Source organism: Salvelinus alpinus, chromosome 30 (genome assembly GCF_045679555.1).
Source record: "Salvelinus alpinus chromosome 30, SLU_Salpinus.1, whole genome shotgun sequence".
Taxonomy (NCBI): domain Eukaryota; kingdom Metazoa; phylum Chordata; class Actinopteri; order Salmoniformes; family Salmonidae; genus Salvelinus; species Salvelinus alpinus.
In genome coordinates this window covers 28,576,055-28,593,304 of record NC_092115.1, presented here as the reverse complement: position 1 = coordinate 28,593,304, position 17,250 = coordinate 28,576,055, and the positions used below count along the sequence as shown (strand labels likewise).

Here is a 17,250-nt window from a genome sequence, read left to right as displayed (position 1 = left end):
ATCTGTGTGCAATAATAGTGTTTAACATTATTTTTGAATGACTACCTCATCTATGTACCCCACCCATACAATAATCTGTAAATTCCTTCAATCTAGCACTGAATTTCAAACAGAGATTCAACCACAAAGACCAGGGAAGATTTCCAATGCTTCGCAAAGATTGGCACCTATTGGCAAACTGGGTTGGGGAGTAAAGTATAAAACCGGTAACTGTAATCCGTTACGTTACCAGCAAAAATATTGTAATCGGATTACAGATACTTTTGAAAAACTAGATGATTACTTCGAGGATTACTTTTAAATTCAGAAAGGATGTTTGCGGGGAAAAAATATTATTGACACTTCTCTGTTTTCTCAATAACATTGAAATCAGCATTGAAAAAGGCGCAAGTTTAAGTTTGTTCCACCAGAGCGAGTCTGATCGCAAGTCAGAGACCACTTTTGCGGGGAAAGAGCAGGAAGAGGATTTTGTAGGCTACAGTCCAAGCTATGTCTTCTAATGGTGCGACTGTTGTCAGAATTCAAAGATTATCCAACTTGAATAAACGCTTGGAGGTAAGGACGAAAGCAGTGGTGTAGTCTACGGCGATACGGATATCACTTATTCTTGATATCAACATAGCGCATTGATGTGAATCACACTGCTGCTCTCTCATTAAGCCATTTGCGCCTTACGGATTGTGGTTGTTGTGAATGGCTGTTCACAAATCTAAATGTGTATTTGAACCCAATAATGGTTGAATTCAAGAAGTTTAAGCTGCCTATCAATCATTGTTTGGCGCCCCCACAAACCAAAGGGGGGGGCGCCAAACCAGAGGACATTTCTCTAAGAAGTATGATCTTTGTCCGCATGTGCAGTTGCAAACCATAGTCTGGCTTTTTTATGGCGGTTTTGGAGCAGTGGCTTCTTCCTTGCTGAGCGGCCTTTCAGGTTATGTCGATATAGGACTCGTTTTACTGTGGATACACATACTTTTGTACTGGTGTCCTCCTTCACAAGGTCCTTTGCTGTTGTTCTGGGATTGATTCACACCAAGGTACGTTCATCTCTAGGAGACAGAATGTGTCTCCTTTCTGAGCGGTATGACGGCTGAGTGGTCCCATGGTGTTCATACTTGCGTATTATTGTTTGTACAGATGAACGTGGTACCTTCAGGCGTTTGGAAATTGCTCCCAAGGATGAACCAGACTTGTGGAGGTCTACAATTTTTTTCTGGGGTCTTTTTTTTCCGGGGGTCTTCTGGGGTCTGATTTCTTTAGAATTTTTAAATGATGTCAAGTAAAGAGGCACTGAGTTGGAAGGTAGGCCTTGAAATACATACACAGGTACACCTCCAATTGACTTAAATTATGTAATTTAGCCTATCAGAAGCTTCTAAAGCCATGACATCATTTTCTGGAATTTTCCAAGCTGTTTAAAGACACAGTCAACTTAGTGTATGTAAACTTCTGACCCACTGGAATTGTGATACAGTGAATTATAAGTGAAATAATCTGTCCGTAAACAATTGTTGGAAAATTACTTGTGTCATCCACAAAGTAGATGTCCTAACCGACTTGCCAAAACTATAGTTTGTTAACAAGACATTTGTGGAGTGGTTGAAAAACGAGTTTTAATGACACCAACCTAAGTGTATGTAAACTTCCAACTTCAACTGTATGTACAATTTAGATGTACAAAAATGGATGTAGCATCTACAGATTGCCCCTTTAAGTTTATTGAAAGTGTGCGAGTTTGAGCATGTGTCCATTAGGCCTATGGATTTTTTTTTATCAGTATGAATTAGATTGAGCAATAATAGCCCCACTTTTATTCTGTAGGCTGGGATCCACACTATGCAGCTGTTGCAAGAACGCATTTTCACTGGTTTCAAAAACAATGATTGATAGGCAACCCCCCCTTGGGTTGTGCCGTGGCGGAAATCTTTGTGGGCTATACTCGGCCTTGTCTCAGGATGGTAAGTTGATGGTTGGAGATATCCCTCTAGTGGTGTGGGGGCTGTGCTTTGGCAAAGTGGGTGGGGTTATATCCTGCCTGTTTGGCCCTGTCAGGGGGTATCATCGGATGGGGCCACAGTGTCTCCTGACCCCTCCTGTCTCAGCCTCCAGTATTTATGCTGCAGTAGTTTATGTGTCGGGGGGCTAGGGTCAGTCTGTTATATCTGGAGTATTTCTCCTGTCTTATCCGGTGTCCTGTGTGAATTTAAGTATGCTCTCTCTAATTCTCTCTTTCTCTCTCTCGGAGGACCTGAGCCATAGGACCATGCCTCAGGACTACCTGGCATGATGACTCCTTGTTGTCCCCAGTCAACCTGGCCGTGCTGCTGCTCCAGTTTCAACTGTTCTGCCTGCGGCTATGGAACCCTGACCTGTCCACCGGACGTGCTACCTGTCCCAGACCTGCTGTTTTCAACTCTCTAGAGACAGCAGGAGCGGTAGAGATACTCTCAATGATCGGCTATGAAAAGCCAACTGACATTTACTCCTGAGGTGCTGACTTGTAGCACCCTCGACAACTACTGTGATTATTATTATTTGACCATGCTGGTCATTTATAAACATTTGAACATCTTGGCCATGTTCTGTTATAATCTCCACCCGGCACAGCCAGAAGAAGACTGGCCACCCCTCATAGCCTGGTTCCTCTCTAGATTTCTTCTTAGGTTTTGGCCTTTCTAGAGAGTTTTTCCTAGCCACCGTGCTTCTACACCTGCATTGCTTGCTGTTTGAGGTTTTAGGCTGGGTTTCTGTACAGCACTTTGATATATCAGCTGATGTAAGAAGGGCTATATATATCAATTTGATTTGATTTGATTTGGTCTAATGAAACAAAAATATAACTGTTTTTGGCCATAATGACCATCATTATGTTTAGAGGAAAAAGGGGGAGGCTTGCAAGCCGAAGAACACCATCCAAACCGTGAAGAACGGGGGTGGCAGCATCGTGTTGTGGGGGTGCTTTTCTGCACGAGGGACTGGTGCACTTCACAAAATAGATGGCATCATGCGGGAGGAAAATTATGTGGATATATTGAAGCAACATCTCAAGACATCAGTCAGGAAGTTAAAGCATGGTCGCAAATGTGTCTTCCAAATGGACAATGACCCCAAGCAAATTGGTAAAATAGCTTAAAGACAACAAAGTCAAGGTATTGGAGTGGCCATCACAAAGCCCTGACCTCAATGCAATAGAAAATGTGGGCAGAACTGAAAAAGCAGGCCTACAAGAACTGAAAAAGGAGGCCTACAAACCTGACTCAGTTACACCAGCTCTGTTAGGAGGAATGGGCCAAAATTCACCCAACTTATTGTGGGAAGCTTGTGGAAGGCTACCCGAAACGTTTGACCCTGTAACGCTCTTCTACTTCGTCCTCCTCCTCAGACGAGGAGAGGCGAGAAGGATCGGAGGACCAATTTGCAGCGTAGTAATTTGACATGATATTTATTAAAGAATAAAGACAAATACGAAAAACACTTGAGAATTTACTAAATAATAAACGGAGTCAACAGACCTGAACAAACGAACTTACATAACACGAAGAACGCACGAACAGGAAAATAGACTACACAAAAACCGAACGAACAAAACGAACATAGAATGCCCACCCACACTCACGCCCTGACCGACTAACACATACAAAAACAACAGAAAACAGGTCAGGAACGTGACAGACCCAAGTTAAACAATTTAAAGGCAATGCTACCAAATACTATTTGAGTGTATGTAAACTTCTGACCCACTGGGAATGTGATGAAAGAAATAAAAGCTGAAATAAATCATTCTCTCTACTATTCTTCTGACATTTCATATTCTTAAAATAAAGTGGTGATCCTAACAGACCTAAGACAGGGCATTTTTACTAGGATTAAATGTCAGGAATTGTGAAAAACTGAGTTTAAATGTATTTGGCTAAGGTGTATGTAAACTTCTGACTTAAACTGTATACATATCCATTGATTGTTGAAGAATATAACTTATAAATGCCTCATGAGTTTAGTTCAACTGTCACACTCCATGAGAACCCAAAATATAAGCTTGTTTTATTCCAATGTTTGTAAACATTGTAATTGTAAACAAACACTGTATAGCCTCATAACATGTTTAAAACAATAATGTTGATATCATGGATGGTCAGTCCTTGCACCCATAGCCCTGAATATTATTAATCTGAGTGGTTACATTTCTCCAGGCCCATACCTCAGCTTTTTATCAAAACAGAGGTGGGTCGACCGTGTTGTTATTGTTTCATTTGTGGATTTGCCCTTTAAACAGTTGCATATTATCAAGATATCAAAGTGTCACCAACTAAAAGGTAAACAATCGGCCTATAGCAAATGCAGCATATGGCATTCATTTTTCACATGTAAATAGCACTTTTCAGTAGTACTCAAAGCATGCCATTCCATGAGCGCGACATTTATTTTTCAACTCGAATCAATGAGCCCAATCAGTTCTCTATGACAACAAAATCATAATCAACAGAGTAGGGCTGGCCAATAACATGGAACCCAAACCAGTTGCGCGCGTGCGCTATCGTGCATACATTTATTTTGCCCCCCCACACCAAACGCAATCACGACACGCAGGTTAAAATATCAAAACAAACTCTGAACCAATGACATTAATTTGGGGACAGGTCGAAAAGCATTAAACATGTATGGCAATTTAGCTAGTTAGCTTGCACTTGCTAGCTAACGTTAATTTGTCCTATTTAGCTAGCTTGCTGTTGCTAGCTAATTTGTCCTGGGATATAAACATTGAGTTGTTATTTTGCCTGAAATGCACAAGGACCTCTACTCCGACAATTAATCCACACATAAAACGGCCAACCGAATCGTTTCTAGTCATCTCTCCTCCTTCCAGTCTTTTTCATCGTTTAACTTATATGGTGATCGCATCTAAACTTTCATTGTATTACCACGACTACTGGCAAAACAGTTCGTCTTTCAATCACCCACGTGGGTATAACCAATGAGGAGATGGCACGTGGGTATCTGCTTCTATAAACCAATGAGGAGATGGGAGAGGCAGGACTTGCAGCGCGATCTGCATCAGAAATAGGAATGAGTTCTATTTTAGCCCTTGGCGTCGCAGACGCTCGTTGGCGCGCGTGAGCAGTGTGGGTGCAATAATTGAATAACATGGATTTCCACATTTATTTTGCGACGCTCGTGCACGCGACGTGTCCGGTCTGGTCAGCATGTAAGTCCTTAGTTTTGAGGTTATGCCCAAAACAATTTGGCTAATCTATACTTCCATATTTCCAAGTCCTATTCTTGAAGATCAAGGTGTATAACATTTATTGGAATGACTGGAATTCTGATAGAATTGGGTTTTTAATGTAAAGATATAATTTAATCGTATGATTATATGTAGTAGAAAGCGATGGGTTTGAAAAAGCCAACACAACCAACCCATAAAGTAAAATGTAACATCCGTATATGGCCAGCTATGTAAACTTTAACATTGATTTATCCTGCAATAGATGTTCAATTGGGAACATGATTTTTTCTTCTTCTTCTCTTGTCTCTTAAGGGGAAAGTAATCTAAAAGTAACTGAATGTAATCAGATTACGTTACTGAGTTTGGGTAATCAAAAAGTTACGTTACTGATTACAATTTTGGACAGGTAACCAGTAACTGTAACAGATTACATTTAAAAAGTAACCTACCCAACCATGTTGGTAAATGGGTACAAATAAAAAAGCAGACATTGAAAATCCCTTTGAGCATGGTAAAGTTAATAATTACACTTTGGATGGTGTATCAATACACCCAGTCACTACAAAGATATGTCCTTCCTAACTCAGTTGCCGGAAACCGCTCAGGGATTTCACCATGAGACCAATGGTGACTTTAAAACAGTTACAGAGTTTAATGGCTGTGTTATTGTAGTTACTCCACAATAACTAACCTAATTGACAGAGTGAAAAGAAGGAAGCCTATACAGAATAAAAAGTAAAAATGCTAAAGATTTCGCAAAGAAATTCACTTTATGTCCTTAATACAAAGCATTATGTTGGGGCAAATCCAACACAACACATCACTGAGTACTATTCTTCATATTTTCAAGCATGGTGGGGGCTGCATCATGTTATGAGTATGCTTGTCATCTGCAATGACTAGGGAGTTTTTGGGGGATAAAAAGAAACAGAATAGAGCTAAGCACAGGCAAAATCCTATCGGAAAACCTGGTTCAATATGGGAAACAAACTCACCTTTCAGCAGGACAATAACCTAAAACACATGGCCAAATATACACTGGAGTTGCTTACCAGGTGACATTGAATGGCCTAGTTACAGTATTGACTTAAATCGGCTTTAAAAATCTATGGCAAGACTTGAAAATGGCTGTCTAGCAATGATCAACAACCAACTTGACAGAATAATGTGGAAATATTGTACAATCCAGGTGTGCAAAGCTCTTAGAGACTTACCCCGAAAGAATCACAGCTGTAATCACTGTCAAAGGTGATTCTAACATGTATTGAATCAGAGGTGTGAATACTTATGTAAATTAGATATGTCTGTATTTCATTTTCAACACATTTGCAAAAAATTCTAAATACAGATTTTCACTTTGTCATTATGGGGTATTGTGTGTTGATGGGTGAGAAAAGAATTACTTTGGATTTCAGGCTGTAACACAACGAAATGTGTAATAAGTCAAGGGGTATGAAAACTTTCTGAAGGCCCTGTATATTAGAGACATTAAACACTGGACACTTCCCGTTTCTTTTATACCGTTTTTTACACTGTGCATTGATATACTGTATTCTCACATAGCTCATTCAAATATATCTTTTTTTTTTTTTACACTGTTTATACACACTGCGTATTTATATACAGGATTCTTGACATAGCTCTCTGTAATATATCTATGGCTGTACATATCATTCTTAGTATATATTTTTGGTGTATATGCAAAGATTGCATTTGGATTACTAACACAGCGTTTGATTCATCCTGACATTCTTGATTTCTCGTTTCTCGTTTTTTGATTATTTGTGTACATGTTTGACATTTTACTGCACTGTTAGGAGCTTGTAACACAAGCAGTTCGCTTCACCCGCTATAACATCTGCTAAACTGGGTTCTCGACCAATAACATTTTATTTTTTACACTAAAATACATTTGCCACATGCTGATGTTGATGCTGATAACACATCTACATTTATAGAGTGAAACACATCTCATAGCTTGGACTTGATGACTATAACGTGACAAAGCATCAGGATCAAATGTAACAACAGAATAGCGAGAATTTAGTATGACTTCCCCCAGCAACACAAGGCATGCAGCGCTTGAGTAACAACAACACCTCAATGGACATTGTGTGCTTGCGTGCATGTGTGAGTTTGCGTGTGCGAACCAGTAAACTCTTCAAAAGGGATTCCCCCATGGTGCTTTTATCTTGAGGGGCCAAGTACATTGAATTCAGCCCACCCAACTGAAACCCTGTCAAAGGAAGCTAATACTGGATAGAGGCCAAAACATTAGCAGAACTAAATCCACTCAAGAGATAGGAGTAGAAACCTACAAAAACAACATGGCAAATCTATGTTGAAATGTTACCTTCAACAGCATTTTTTACCTCTAAATTAAGACGGAGAGAGTAAGCAGGCAAAGAGAGCCATTATAGTCAGACTCCCTTATGTTCCTGCCAGGAACGGTGGGAAGAGAAGAGAAGCAAGGGGGGGGCATGAAAAGGTCCAAGTCACTTTGTTCTTCTTCATTTTGGAAACGAACTCTGGTTGAACCCAGAACGACGCCAGGCAGTTTGAAAAAAAACAGGCATAACTCTCTCCCTACTCTAAGCATACTCCTCTGAGAAGGAAGGGGGCCGGGGCCAAACCTCACTGGCTTCTCACAAACTGGACTTAATTTCTTCTCCCTCCTTTTTTCTAAAATGAAAACCACACAGGGTTCGCTGTTAATAACCCGTCTTTTTTTGAAGCACTGTACCAGAGTGACTCACAGTAATGAAATGTCCGTAAATTAACCTTTAGAGGCAAATTAGGAAGACGATATAACACGGCCTCCTTTACTGAATCCATTTGTTTTCTTATTTCTTTGGCTGGCTACAGACAGTCATGATAGTCGCTGGAAACATTTTTCCACGTTAAAGTCAGAGTGAGTGATAACATCCTCTAACAATTTCAAAAGAGTATCCCGTTAAAAGGCATGTTCTGAGATATGTCTTCAGAGATATGTCTTCAGAGATATGTCTTCAGAGATATGTCTTCAGAGATATGTCTTCAGAGATATGTCTTCAGAGATATGTCTTCAGAGATATCTCTTCAGAGATATCTCTTCAGAGATATGTATTAGATTGCGGTTTGACTTCCATTTTCTACATATCTCTTTAGTAGGCTAGAACTTGGACTTTTTCCAAGAATAGTCACATACTTTCTTTTATAAACAGAGACAAGTGCTTCTTCTTTTTAATATTGTGTTAAGTGCCTATATTTCACAGATTCTTATACATGACTTTGACCCTCGCTTCAAACCCAAACAGAGAAAATCCCTCTGGCCAGCATCAGCATGTAGAAACACTCACAGCGTGTCACAAACAAACAGCATCACACTTGGCAAGGAAAAATATGATGACACAGAACGAAGTGAATTAGTGCAGCCCTAATACATGTCTCAGTGACACCACCTTGGTTGTACAGTAAAGACCTTTCTTCTCTGCTGTCTGTTCCGAATGTGTGTGTCTGCTTTTGGCCTACTGACTGACACACATAAGGATGTTTGGTTGTGTGGTAATACACATAGATACAGTAGGATGCCACAAAGCACCATGTTGCATTGTAGAACCATATTGTTAAGAATATGAGTTAACTTCCTGAACACATACAGTATGTTTAGAAATGTAATATAAATATTATAATGTTCAAAATATGGTTGTTATAAATAATAATGTGGGCTATAAGTCGTTTTGGCCATAATAACTTCATAAAAATGCCACATAAGAAAAAAGGTTTGAGAAAAAAAGATTGATACAAGTTATTCTTTCAATGTGGTAGAATTTCACCTTACCTGTTTTCTCTTTTATATCACACAAGACGTTGAAGAGAGCCGGTTTCATCCTGTGACAGTTCAGTGCATGTTTCCTATAAAAAAGGGGAAACACACACAACTTTATAACCAAATCCAATAAGATGAGGAAATAGTAATAACTGCAAAAGTGTTCTGTATGGAATTGTATCATATCTAAAATGAGGAGACTTGTTTGATCACTGTCAATTTGATAAGGAAGAATAAAGCCCATCCTTGCTATTGATATTAACAATGCATATTATTCTGAATGTAGTATTGAACAACCCTTCAATCACAGTGATCTAAACTAAAGAGCTAATGTATAGCATAGTCTTATTCTTTAATAGAGAAAACACTTTGGTGTAAAATGTACTTTTATAGTGTCTCCATTGTCTCAACAAACCACACTTGGAACACTTGTCGTCCCACTACACTTGATCTATAACCACTAAGATGAATTAACATGAATAGCACGGGTCATTTCAATTTTAATTCACGGTGGGATGTCAATAATGAATATGATCCAATCTATCCTATGTAATCTATTCTTGCACAGGAACACGAATAGATGTGATCGTTGTCTCAATTTCGAGGCGCAGCACTGGTGCTGCGATAACCTTTATTGCCGTTGGCTAAAAAGAAACAAAGTATCCAAAAGGAATGCACCCCCAATATGTAACACAGCGGGGAATTACTGTGTAATCTCATATGTAACAATATACAAGGCGATTGGAAATTGGGAAGAGGATGCACCCCGCTCAGTTGTAGTTGCAGTAGTTTAATATCGTCATACATTTTTTTACATTTTTGATGACACTGTTCATTTAAAAGTTAACTTTCACAAAATAAAAACTGGTCGGTTGAAGGTAGATTAACGTTACGCACTTTATTTCCTACGAGCAGTTGTTGCGTTCGGGTGGGCGTAATTGTTTTCGTTGGATAGCATGAATGCACATCATATTATTACAATGTAGGCCTACAGTAGTTATTTCTTAATTCATAAATATGCTATCTTGGTATTACTTTGAAAATAATATAATTTTCTATGCCACCGTACCTGGCCTGCGCTTCGTCCAGGCTTTGGTCTGTGATTGTCATTATTTGCTGTAATATGTCTCCAATGTCCTGCTTTCTTCCATCTCCGTCCGTCCCTCCTGTGCCATCCTGCATATTTTGCGCCAGGCCGGGGTGTCGGGCCATTCCCACGCCGTGGGAGTGCATCAACCGAGGCTGCTCGTCCATCCTTGACCGCGCTCTTCGCCTCGCCCCCAACTGACCAGCACTTTTTTTTCACGGCAACAGAAGAAATATCCTTAGAAATTCCTTTGGATCCCTCTCTCTTTCCTCCTCTCTCACCCTCTCTCTCTCTCTCTCTATTTTCTCTCTCCCTGGTAAGCTTTCCTGTATCGGAAAGGGAAAGATAATGACAAACGCTCGCTCTATCCGCTCTCTCTCTCTCCCAGCTGGTTTGGTTGAAATCTGATATGAATAGCTGCTTTAGGCTCTGGCCACTCCTGCACAGCTACTGTAGAAAAAAAGTAGATTCAACTTTAAAGGGTTTCAAATCGTGTCAAAACTGACGTGCACAGAGCACGTTATATGCCTTTCCCAATTTCCTTAAAAGCTTGATGGACGGAACATGTAACAGTCACAATCTCAGAGGGTTAGTGAAAGTAACACCAATTGTTATTGTTTCGCTTATGTCTGTAGCAACTGACACACAACCAGAGTATGGAATAAAAGCCTCCGCCCCCTGAGCCACGATTGGAGAAGAAGGGGGCATAAGTCCCACCTCCGTCTCCTCAAGAAAAGTCAATCATCTTTTTCGGGACGCGGCAATAAACATAAAATGTGAGCGTTAACACTGGGTCTGGACCTTCTTTAACAGCTCAGTGGTCTGGACGTGGTGGCAATACAATGATGGATAGAGACTGAATATGTAATAAATATTTGGGCTTGGCACCAAAGCTCTGTACCTGATGTCACAAGGAACAGGCACCCCATCTAAAATAAATGAATTGTCTTCTTTCATTTCAGATTCACCTGGCTATTGCTTATTAAAACAAGGCAACTGTAAATATGTCTTCCCCCACAAATTATACAGCACCCCCCCATGGGCCAATCAGTGCAATTTTGTAAACAACAGATCTCTATGGCACCACATATCATTCACCCAAGTTTTGTCAAATTCGGGCAAGTGAAGTCTGAGATATCGCGTGGGTTAGCTAGACTCATATCCCTGAGCATGTGTACCAAATTGCATCACTCTGAGTCAAACAGATCGAGAGATATGAACATGTTCCCATTATAGCGCCACTGTTAGGTCGATATGAATGTTTTTGTATATGTTAAGTCTTGACGGTATTTGCAACATGTGTACCAAATGATGTTACAATAGAAATATCTTTGACTGATTTATATGCATTTATGTGCCAGACCACACCCACTTGAATGTTTATTGGTCAAGCTGTTTAAGGTACTATATTGCGTTGAGACACCTTTGTCTTTCATAACGTTGATTTGGCTTTAACGTTGATCATTTATCTACAGATATTCACTACAAATCTATGTATTTAAGTCTATATAGATATAGACTGAGCTGTTATGATGTTATTACCATGTTATAAAGACTACTGAAAGAACATGGTTATAATCTTGGAAACAGTATTTGTTTCAACACAGGTTGCTGGTGTTTTAGATGTCTTGGATACCTCACAGCAGCACAATTGATCTATGCTATCACCGTGCTGGCCTCCTCTCGTGTTATGGCTGGAGTTAAATCGATCAGTCCGTTTTCTCATTAAGTCCTGAATAGAAGGTGAGGCAGTAATTGTCCCAGGGGGCAGGGGGAAGTGGTGTGTGTGTGTGTGTTTAACTGTGTGTGTATGTGTATATATATATGTGTGTGTGTGTGTGTGTGTGTGTGTGTGTGTGTGTGTGTGTGTGTGTGTGTGTGTGTGTGTGTGTGTGTGTGTGTGTGTGTGTGGGTCTGGTCTCTATACTGCAGGACCACACACCCAGTTTAGACTCATGCTCTAACCTTGCACCCTGACACTACACTCTCTTTACACATATGCCCATTTATGTGAACAAAACTGTGATGGATTTCTGCCATATGAACATAACGTACCTTTGTAATCTCTTCCTAAAGAGCCTTGAGGTGGAGTAATAGTGTTGCATAAATCTATTGTGTAATATTGTGCATAATAGCCTTTCAATTTAAATGGAATTTGATCCCATAATGGTGAACCACGTATGTCACTCAGTCACTCACAGGTTCCACTCAAATGTATACAACGGGTGGGTCTAATCCTGAATGCTGATTGGTTAAAAGCGCATTCCAGCCGGTGTCTATTCCACAAATTACCACCGGCTAAATCTATGACATTAAAATACCTATTTACTCTTTTCCATCTGACTGCAGAATCCACTGTCTCATCAGCAGAGGCAGAGAAGTTATAAACTTGATCTTCACTATAAAAAGCATCTAGACATTATCTCACATTTCTTTTAGACTAACATTTAGTTTTCAACAGTGGAGATTTGTATAAACCTTGCTGTCTGTTTCTTTGACATTTGCAAGATTGTTTCAATATTCAAATTCGATCTCCAACTGTCCAATAGTAATGAACGTGTAGGGGCTGGGAGTCGGGATGAGAGAGAGGCAGGCAGAATTTCTCAGCCAGTCAAAATCAAATCAAATCAAATGTTATTAGTCACATGTGCTGAATACAACAGGTTCCTTACAGTGAAATGCTTACCTACAAGCCCCTAACCAACAATACAGTTTAAAAAAAATATATGAATAAGAATAAAAGTAACAAAGTAATGAAGAGCAGCAGTAAAATAACAATAGCTACAATAACAGTCAAAATTATGAATCAGCTGGCATCATATTTATGGATATCTACAAAGAAATGTCCATTGACAAAAAGCTAGTTTGCAGTCTTTCCAGCTTCAGTTTGAAGTTATTGTGTTCGCTGTGTTGATGGCTAGCTCCTCTGAACAACAGTGTCCTGACGAGTGAGCACATTTTCTATGCCAGGTGAAATTGTGCCTCATTAGCTCATTGTTATGGATGTATCCAAATAAATATCACTAGAAAACAACTTGCAGCTACTGTTGTTATTCTGTCTGTGCTGTTTGATGTGACTGTAAGTTAGCCGTAGTTGGCTAGCTAGCAAGCAAGGGATAAGAATGTTGCCAGCCAGTATGGCAATGGAACATTTAGAACGAACAACTGGGTCACGTCCATAGATACAGAACAAAAAGACTGAACGACTAGGTCACTTCTCTGGCAACCGAACCAATAGAACAAACGACCAGCCGTGTAACGATACTCTAAATCCTCCTCCTCCTCAGACGAGGAGAGGAGAGAGGGATCTGAAGACCAATGTGCAGCGAGGTATGATGACATGATTTATTTAAGACACGACAAAACAACGAAGACAGAAAACGAACTATACTTGAATAAACTACAAAACAAATAAACGATGAAAACAGACCTGGACACGAACTTACATATAACGTGAAGAACGCACGAACAGGTACACGACTACAAACAAACGCTACAGTCCCGTGTGGCACGAACATACATACAGACACAGGAGACAACCACCCACAAACAAACAGTGAGAACAACCTACCTTAATATGACTCTCAATCAGAGGAAACGTCAAACACCTGCCTCTGATTGAGAGCCATACCAGGCAACCCAAAACCAACATAGAAACAGAAAACATAGACTGCCCACCCAAAACTCACGCCCTGACCAATAAACACATACAAAACAAGAGAAAACAGGTCAGGAACGTGACAAGCCGGCTTGGGTAGCAACTATAGATTTTGTTTCGGGACTATATCTTGTGGATTAAATTAAAGGATTAAATAGTATGAATAAACTCGTCAAAATAATGTTTTTAATGAAATTATGTCAATCATTATTTAAATATGTTGGTAAGTGATAATGCCCTCAAAGCCGGTGTTTGTAGGATATATTGGCACGGTTTGCCGGCCCTCTACGAACCTGTGCCAATATATCCTCCAAACCTTGGCTTTGAGGGCATTATCATTTTATCAGAATTCTCAATTGACCCAGACTTTTGGGCAACCAATCGAAGCGCTCCAATTGATAGCAAATGTCATTGAGTCCGACACCTCTGTCAAGCTCAGTTTGAAACACATGAAAGCCAGTGAGACCATGGGAAAAACTGAGTTTTCTTCAGAAAATACATTGTTTAAATGGCTAAATAATTTAACAGTGTACCAGGGGTACTTGCTACTGTGATTATTGAAATACAGAGCCTGTTGGAGTATTTTTCAAATCCGAAATTATACTTTTGTTACATTATTTGATAGCTCAGCTGGTTAGCTAGCTCCTAGTCTTATTGACCACCAAACGTTGCCAATGCTAGCTATCTAGCCAGCAACTTAATATAACTTGTTTTCTCAAAAAGTATGTTAGCTAGCAAAGTTATCCATGTTATTAATACAACTCCCATCTGCTGTCAACATCAGGATAGGATTTGAGTGCACTAGTTTGCTCCAAAAGTGGTTGTAGCTTTGACTGCACGCTGACAGTGAATTCAGAGCCATACCGTGGTTAGCCACACTACAAACAGAATTTTACCAGGTTACCATGAAGCAATTGTAATGAGAGTCCACCACAACATACCTGATAGTTTCCTGATTAGGAAAGGCTTTTCTGTGTTTAATTTCATTGTGTATTAAAAACACTGTTTCCTATCATTGTGAGGGGATTTTGCCAGTGGTTAGAAGGGGGAATTGGGCTTCCCGGGAAAATGTTGTCCGAGGTTGCAACAGTAATCTGGAGGGGTAGTGCTTATTGAAGGGTCTATTCTCAGAATTTACTAATGTACAACAGAAAATAATGCCTTTCAGATATGTGTATCATCTCCCTCCTGTTAGGTCTCCTTCGTAAAAGAGGTCTCCTGACATCAATGGCACTTCCTGGATAAACAAAGGTTAAAAAATTATGTTTTAAGTAAGTCAGTGGGATACATTTTCAAACGTTAATAACTTCAATGTTTTCAGAATAAATCAGACAGAATGACTGGAGCTATAGGCTAGTTGTAGAGTTAGTTAGCTACAATACATATCTCTCTGAAAAGCATCTTATCCACATACAGTATACTGTAACAATGATCTTAAAACAGGAACTGAATAAACAAGACCTTGTTTGTGGCACTACCCTACTTACAAATTCAGGAAAACAGCAGTGGAGCCGTAATTATTTTTTTTACTGACATTGCGCATTCCCCTCTATTAAAACCTAATGTGCTGCTGCAGCGTTCATAAGCTCACCAAAAATATTCAGCCGGATTTGATTAGAATTGCAAATGAAGCTCACTGAAAATAACATTCTTATAAATATTAGATATTTCCTTCAAACATAAATGGGGAGAGTTGTTTTTGTAATACAACTTTTTTTCCCATATTCAAGCAGTTCTATATTCCCAACAGTAATAGGATCTAGTTTAATATACTATTAGTATACAAAATCATCTCCAGCCAAATAATTTGATTATGTTCGGAAAAAAAGACCATAAAGATTCTGATAGAGCTCAGGTTGGTATTTAATCATCCTGAACAAAATCCCTATGATTTTGAGCTACACAACCAAATGGATGCTGACTCTACATATACCCACCTAACATTACCAAGGTCAAACAACTCACTGCACAGAACTGCAGGTCAGGACAGTACTAGACAAGTTATAAGCAGGATTATGTAGAAAGCCATGACTGTAAAGTACATAACAATACATCTCTCCAGGAAGTAACCTTGATGAAAAAATCTGTTGTTTGCAGCTACCAGCATTCCTCAGGCATGAATAAAGTGGGGCCCATACAGGGAGAGAGAGAGAAAGAGAGAGAGAGAGACCTGGGCTCAGCTTGAAACTACTCACCGACCCAGCAATGAAGAACACAGCCACACCTTAATGTACACAAGACACAAATTCCCTGCTTTAATTACATCCCATCGCAGAAAATAAAAGATAGTTGTTTTCAAATGGAATTACAAAAAGGTTAAATACACTACATAACCAAAAGTATTCTCATCGAACATCTAATTTCAAAATCATGTCCATTAATATGGAGTTGGTTCCCCCTTTGCTGCTATAACAGCCTCCACTCTTCTGCGAAGGCTTTCCACTAGATGTTGAAACATTGTTGCAGGGACTTGCTTCCATTCAGCCACATGAGCAGTAGTGAGGTTGGGCACTGATGTTGACCGATTAGGCTTGGCTCGCAGTCGGCGTTCCAATTCATCCCTAAGGCATTCGATGGAGTTGAGGTCAGGGTTTCTTGCAGGCCAGTCAAGTTCTTCCACACCGACAAACAATTTCTGTATTGACCTTGCTTTGTGCATGGGGGCACTGTCATGCTGAAACAGTAAAGGGCCTTACCCAAAGTATTGCCACAAAGTTGAAACCACAGAATCGTCTAGAATGCCATTATTCTGTAGCATTAAGATTTCCCTTCACTGGAACTAGCCCGAACCATGAAAAACAATCACAGACCATTATTCCCCCTCCACCAAACTTTACAGTTGGCACTATGCATTGGGGCCGGTAGAGTTCTCCTGGCATCCGCCAATCCCAGATTAGTCCGTCAGACTGCCAGATGGTGAAGCGTGATTCATCACACCAGAGAATGCATTTCCACGGCTCCAGAGTCCAATGGCGGCGAGCTTTACACCACTCCAGCCGACGCTTGGCATTGCGCATGGTGATCTTAGGCTTGTATGTGGCTGCTTGGCCATGGAAACCCATTTCATGAAGCTCCCGACGAACAGTTCTTGTGGTGATGTTGCTTCCAGAGGCAGTTTGGAACTCAGTAATGAGTGTTGCAACCGAAGAAAGACGCACTCAGCACTCGGTGGTCCCGTTCTGTGAGCTTGTGTGGCCTACCACTTCGCAGCTGAGCTGTTGTTGCTCCTAGATGTTTCCACTTGACAATAACAGCACTTACAGTTGACCGGGGCAGCTCTAGCAGGGCAGGAATTTGATGAACTGACTTGTTGGAAAGGTGGAATCCTATTATGGTGCCACGTTGAAAGTCACAAAGCTTTTCAGTAAAGCAATTTTACTGCCAATGTCTATGGAGATTGCATGGCTGTGTGCTCGATTTTATATACCTGTCAGCAACGGGTGTGGTTGAAATAGCTAAATCCACGAATTTGA

At 40.1% G+C, this 17,250-nt stretch overlaps 1 protein-coding gene across 3 annotated transcripts in view; it reads right to left on the bottom strand.

Annotated features, from left to right (window-relative positions):
* Positions 1-10,568, bottom strand: part of LOC139559608 (pre-B-cell leukemia transcription factor 1-like) — a 79,143-nt gene extending 68,575 nt beyond the window's left edge. For all 3 annotated transcript variants that reach the window (XM_071375753.1, XM_071375754.1, XM_071375752.1), the window contains exons 1-2: positions 10,102-10,568; positions 9,045-9,118 (exon numbers count right to left, since the gene is read on the bottom strand). In XM_071375753.1, the coding sequence (XP_071231854.1) occupies positions 9,045-9,118; positions 10,102-10,286 (259 nt within the window). In that variant the 5' untranslated portion in view covers positions 10,287-10,568. The remainder of the gene's footprint in view (positions 1-9,044; positions 9,119-10,101) is intronic.
* Between the last annotated feature and the right edge of the window lie 6,682 nt (positions 10,569-17,250).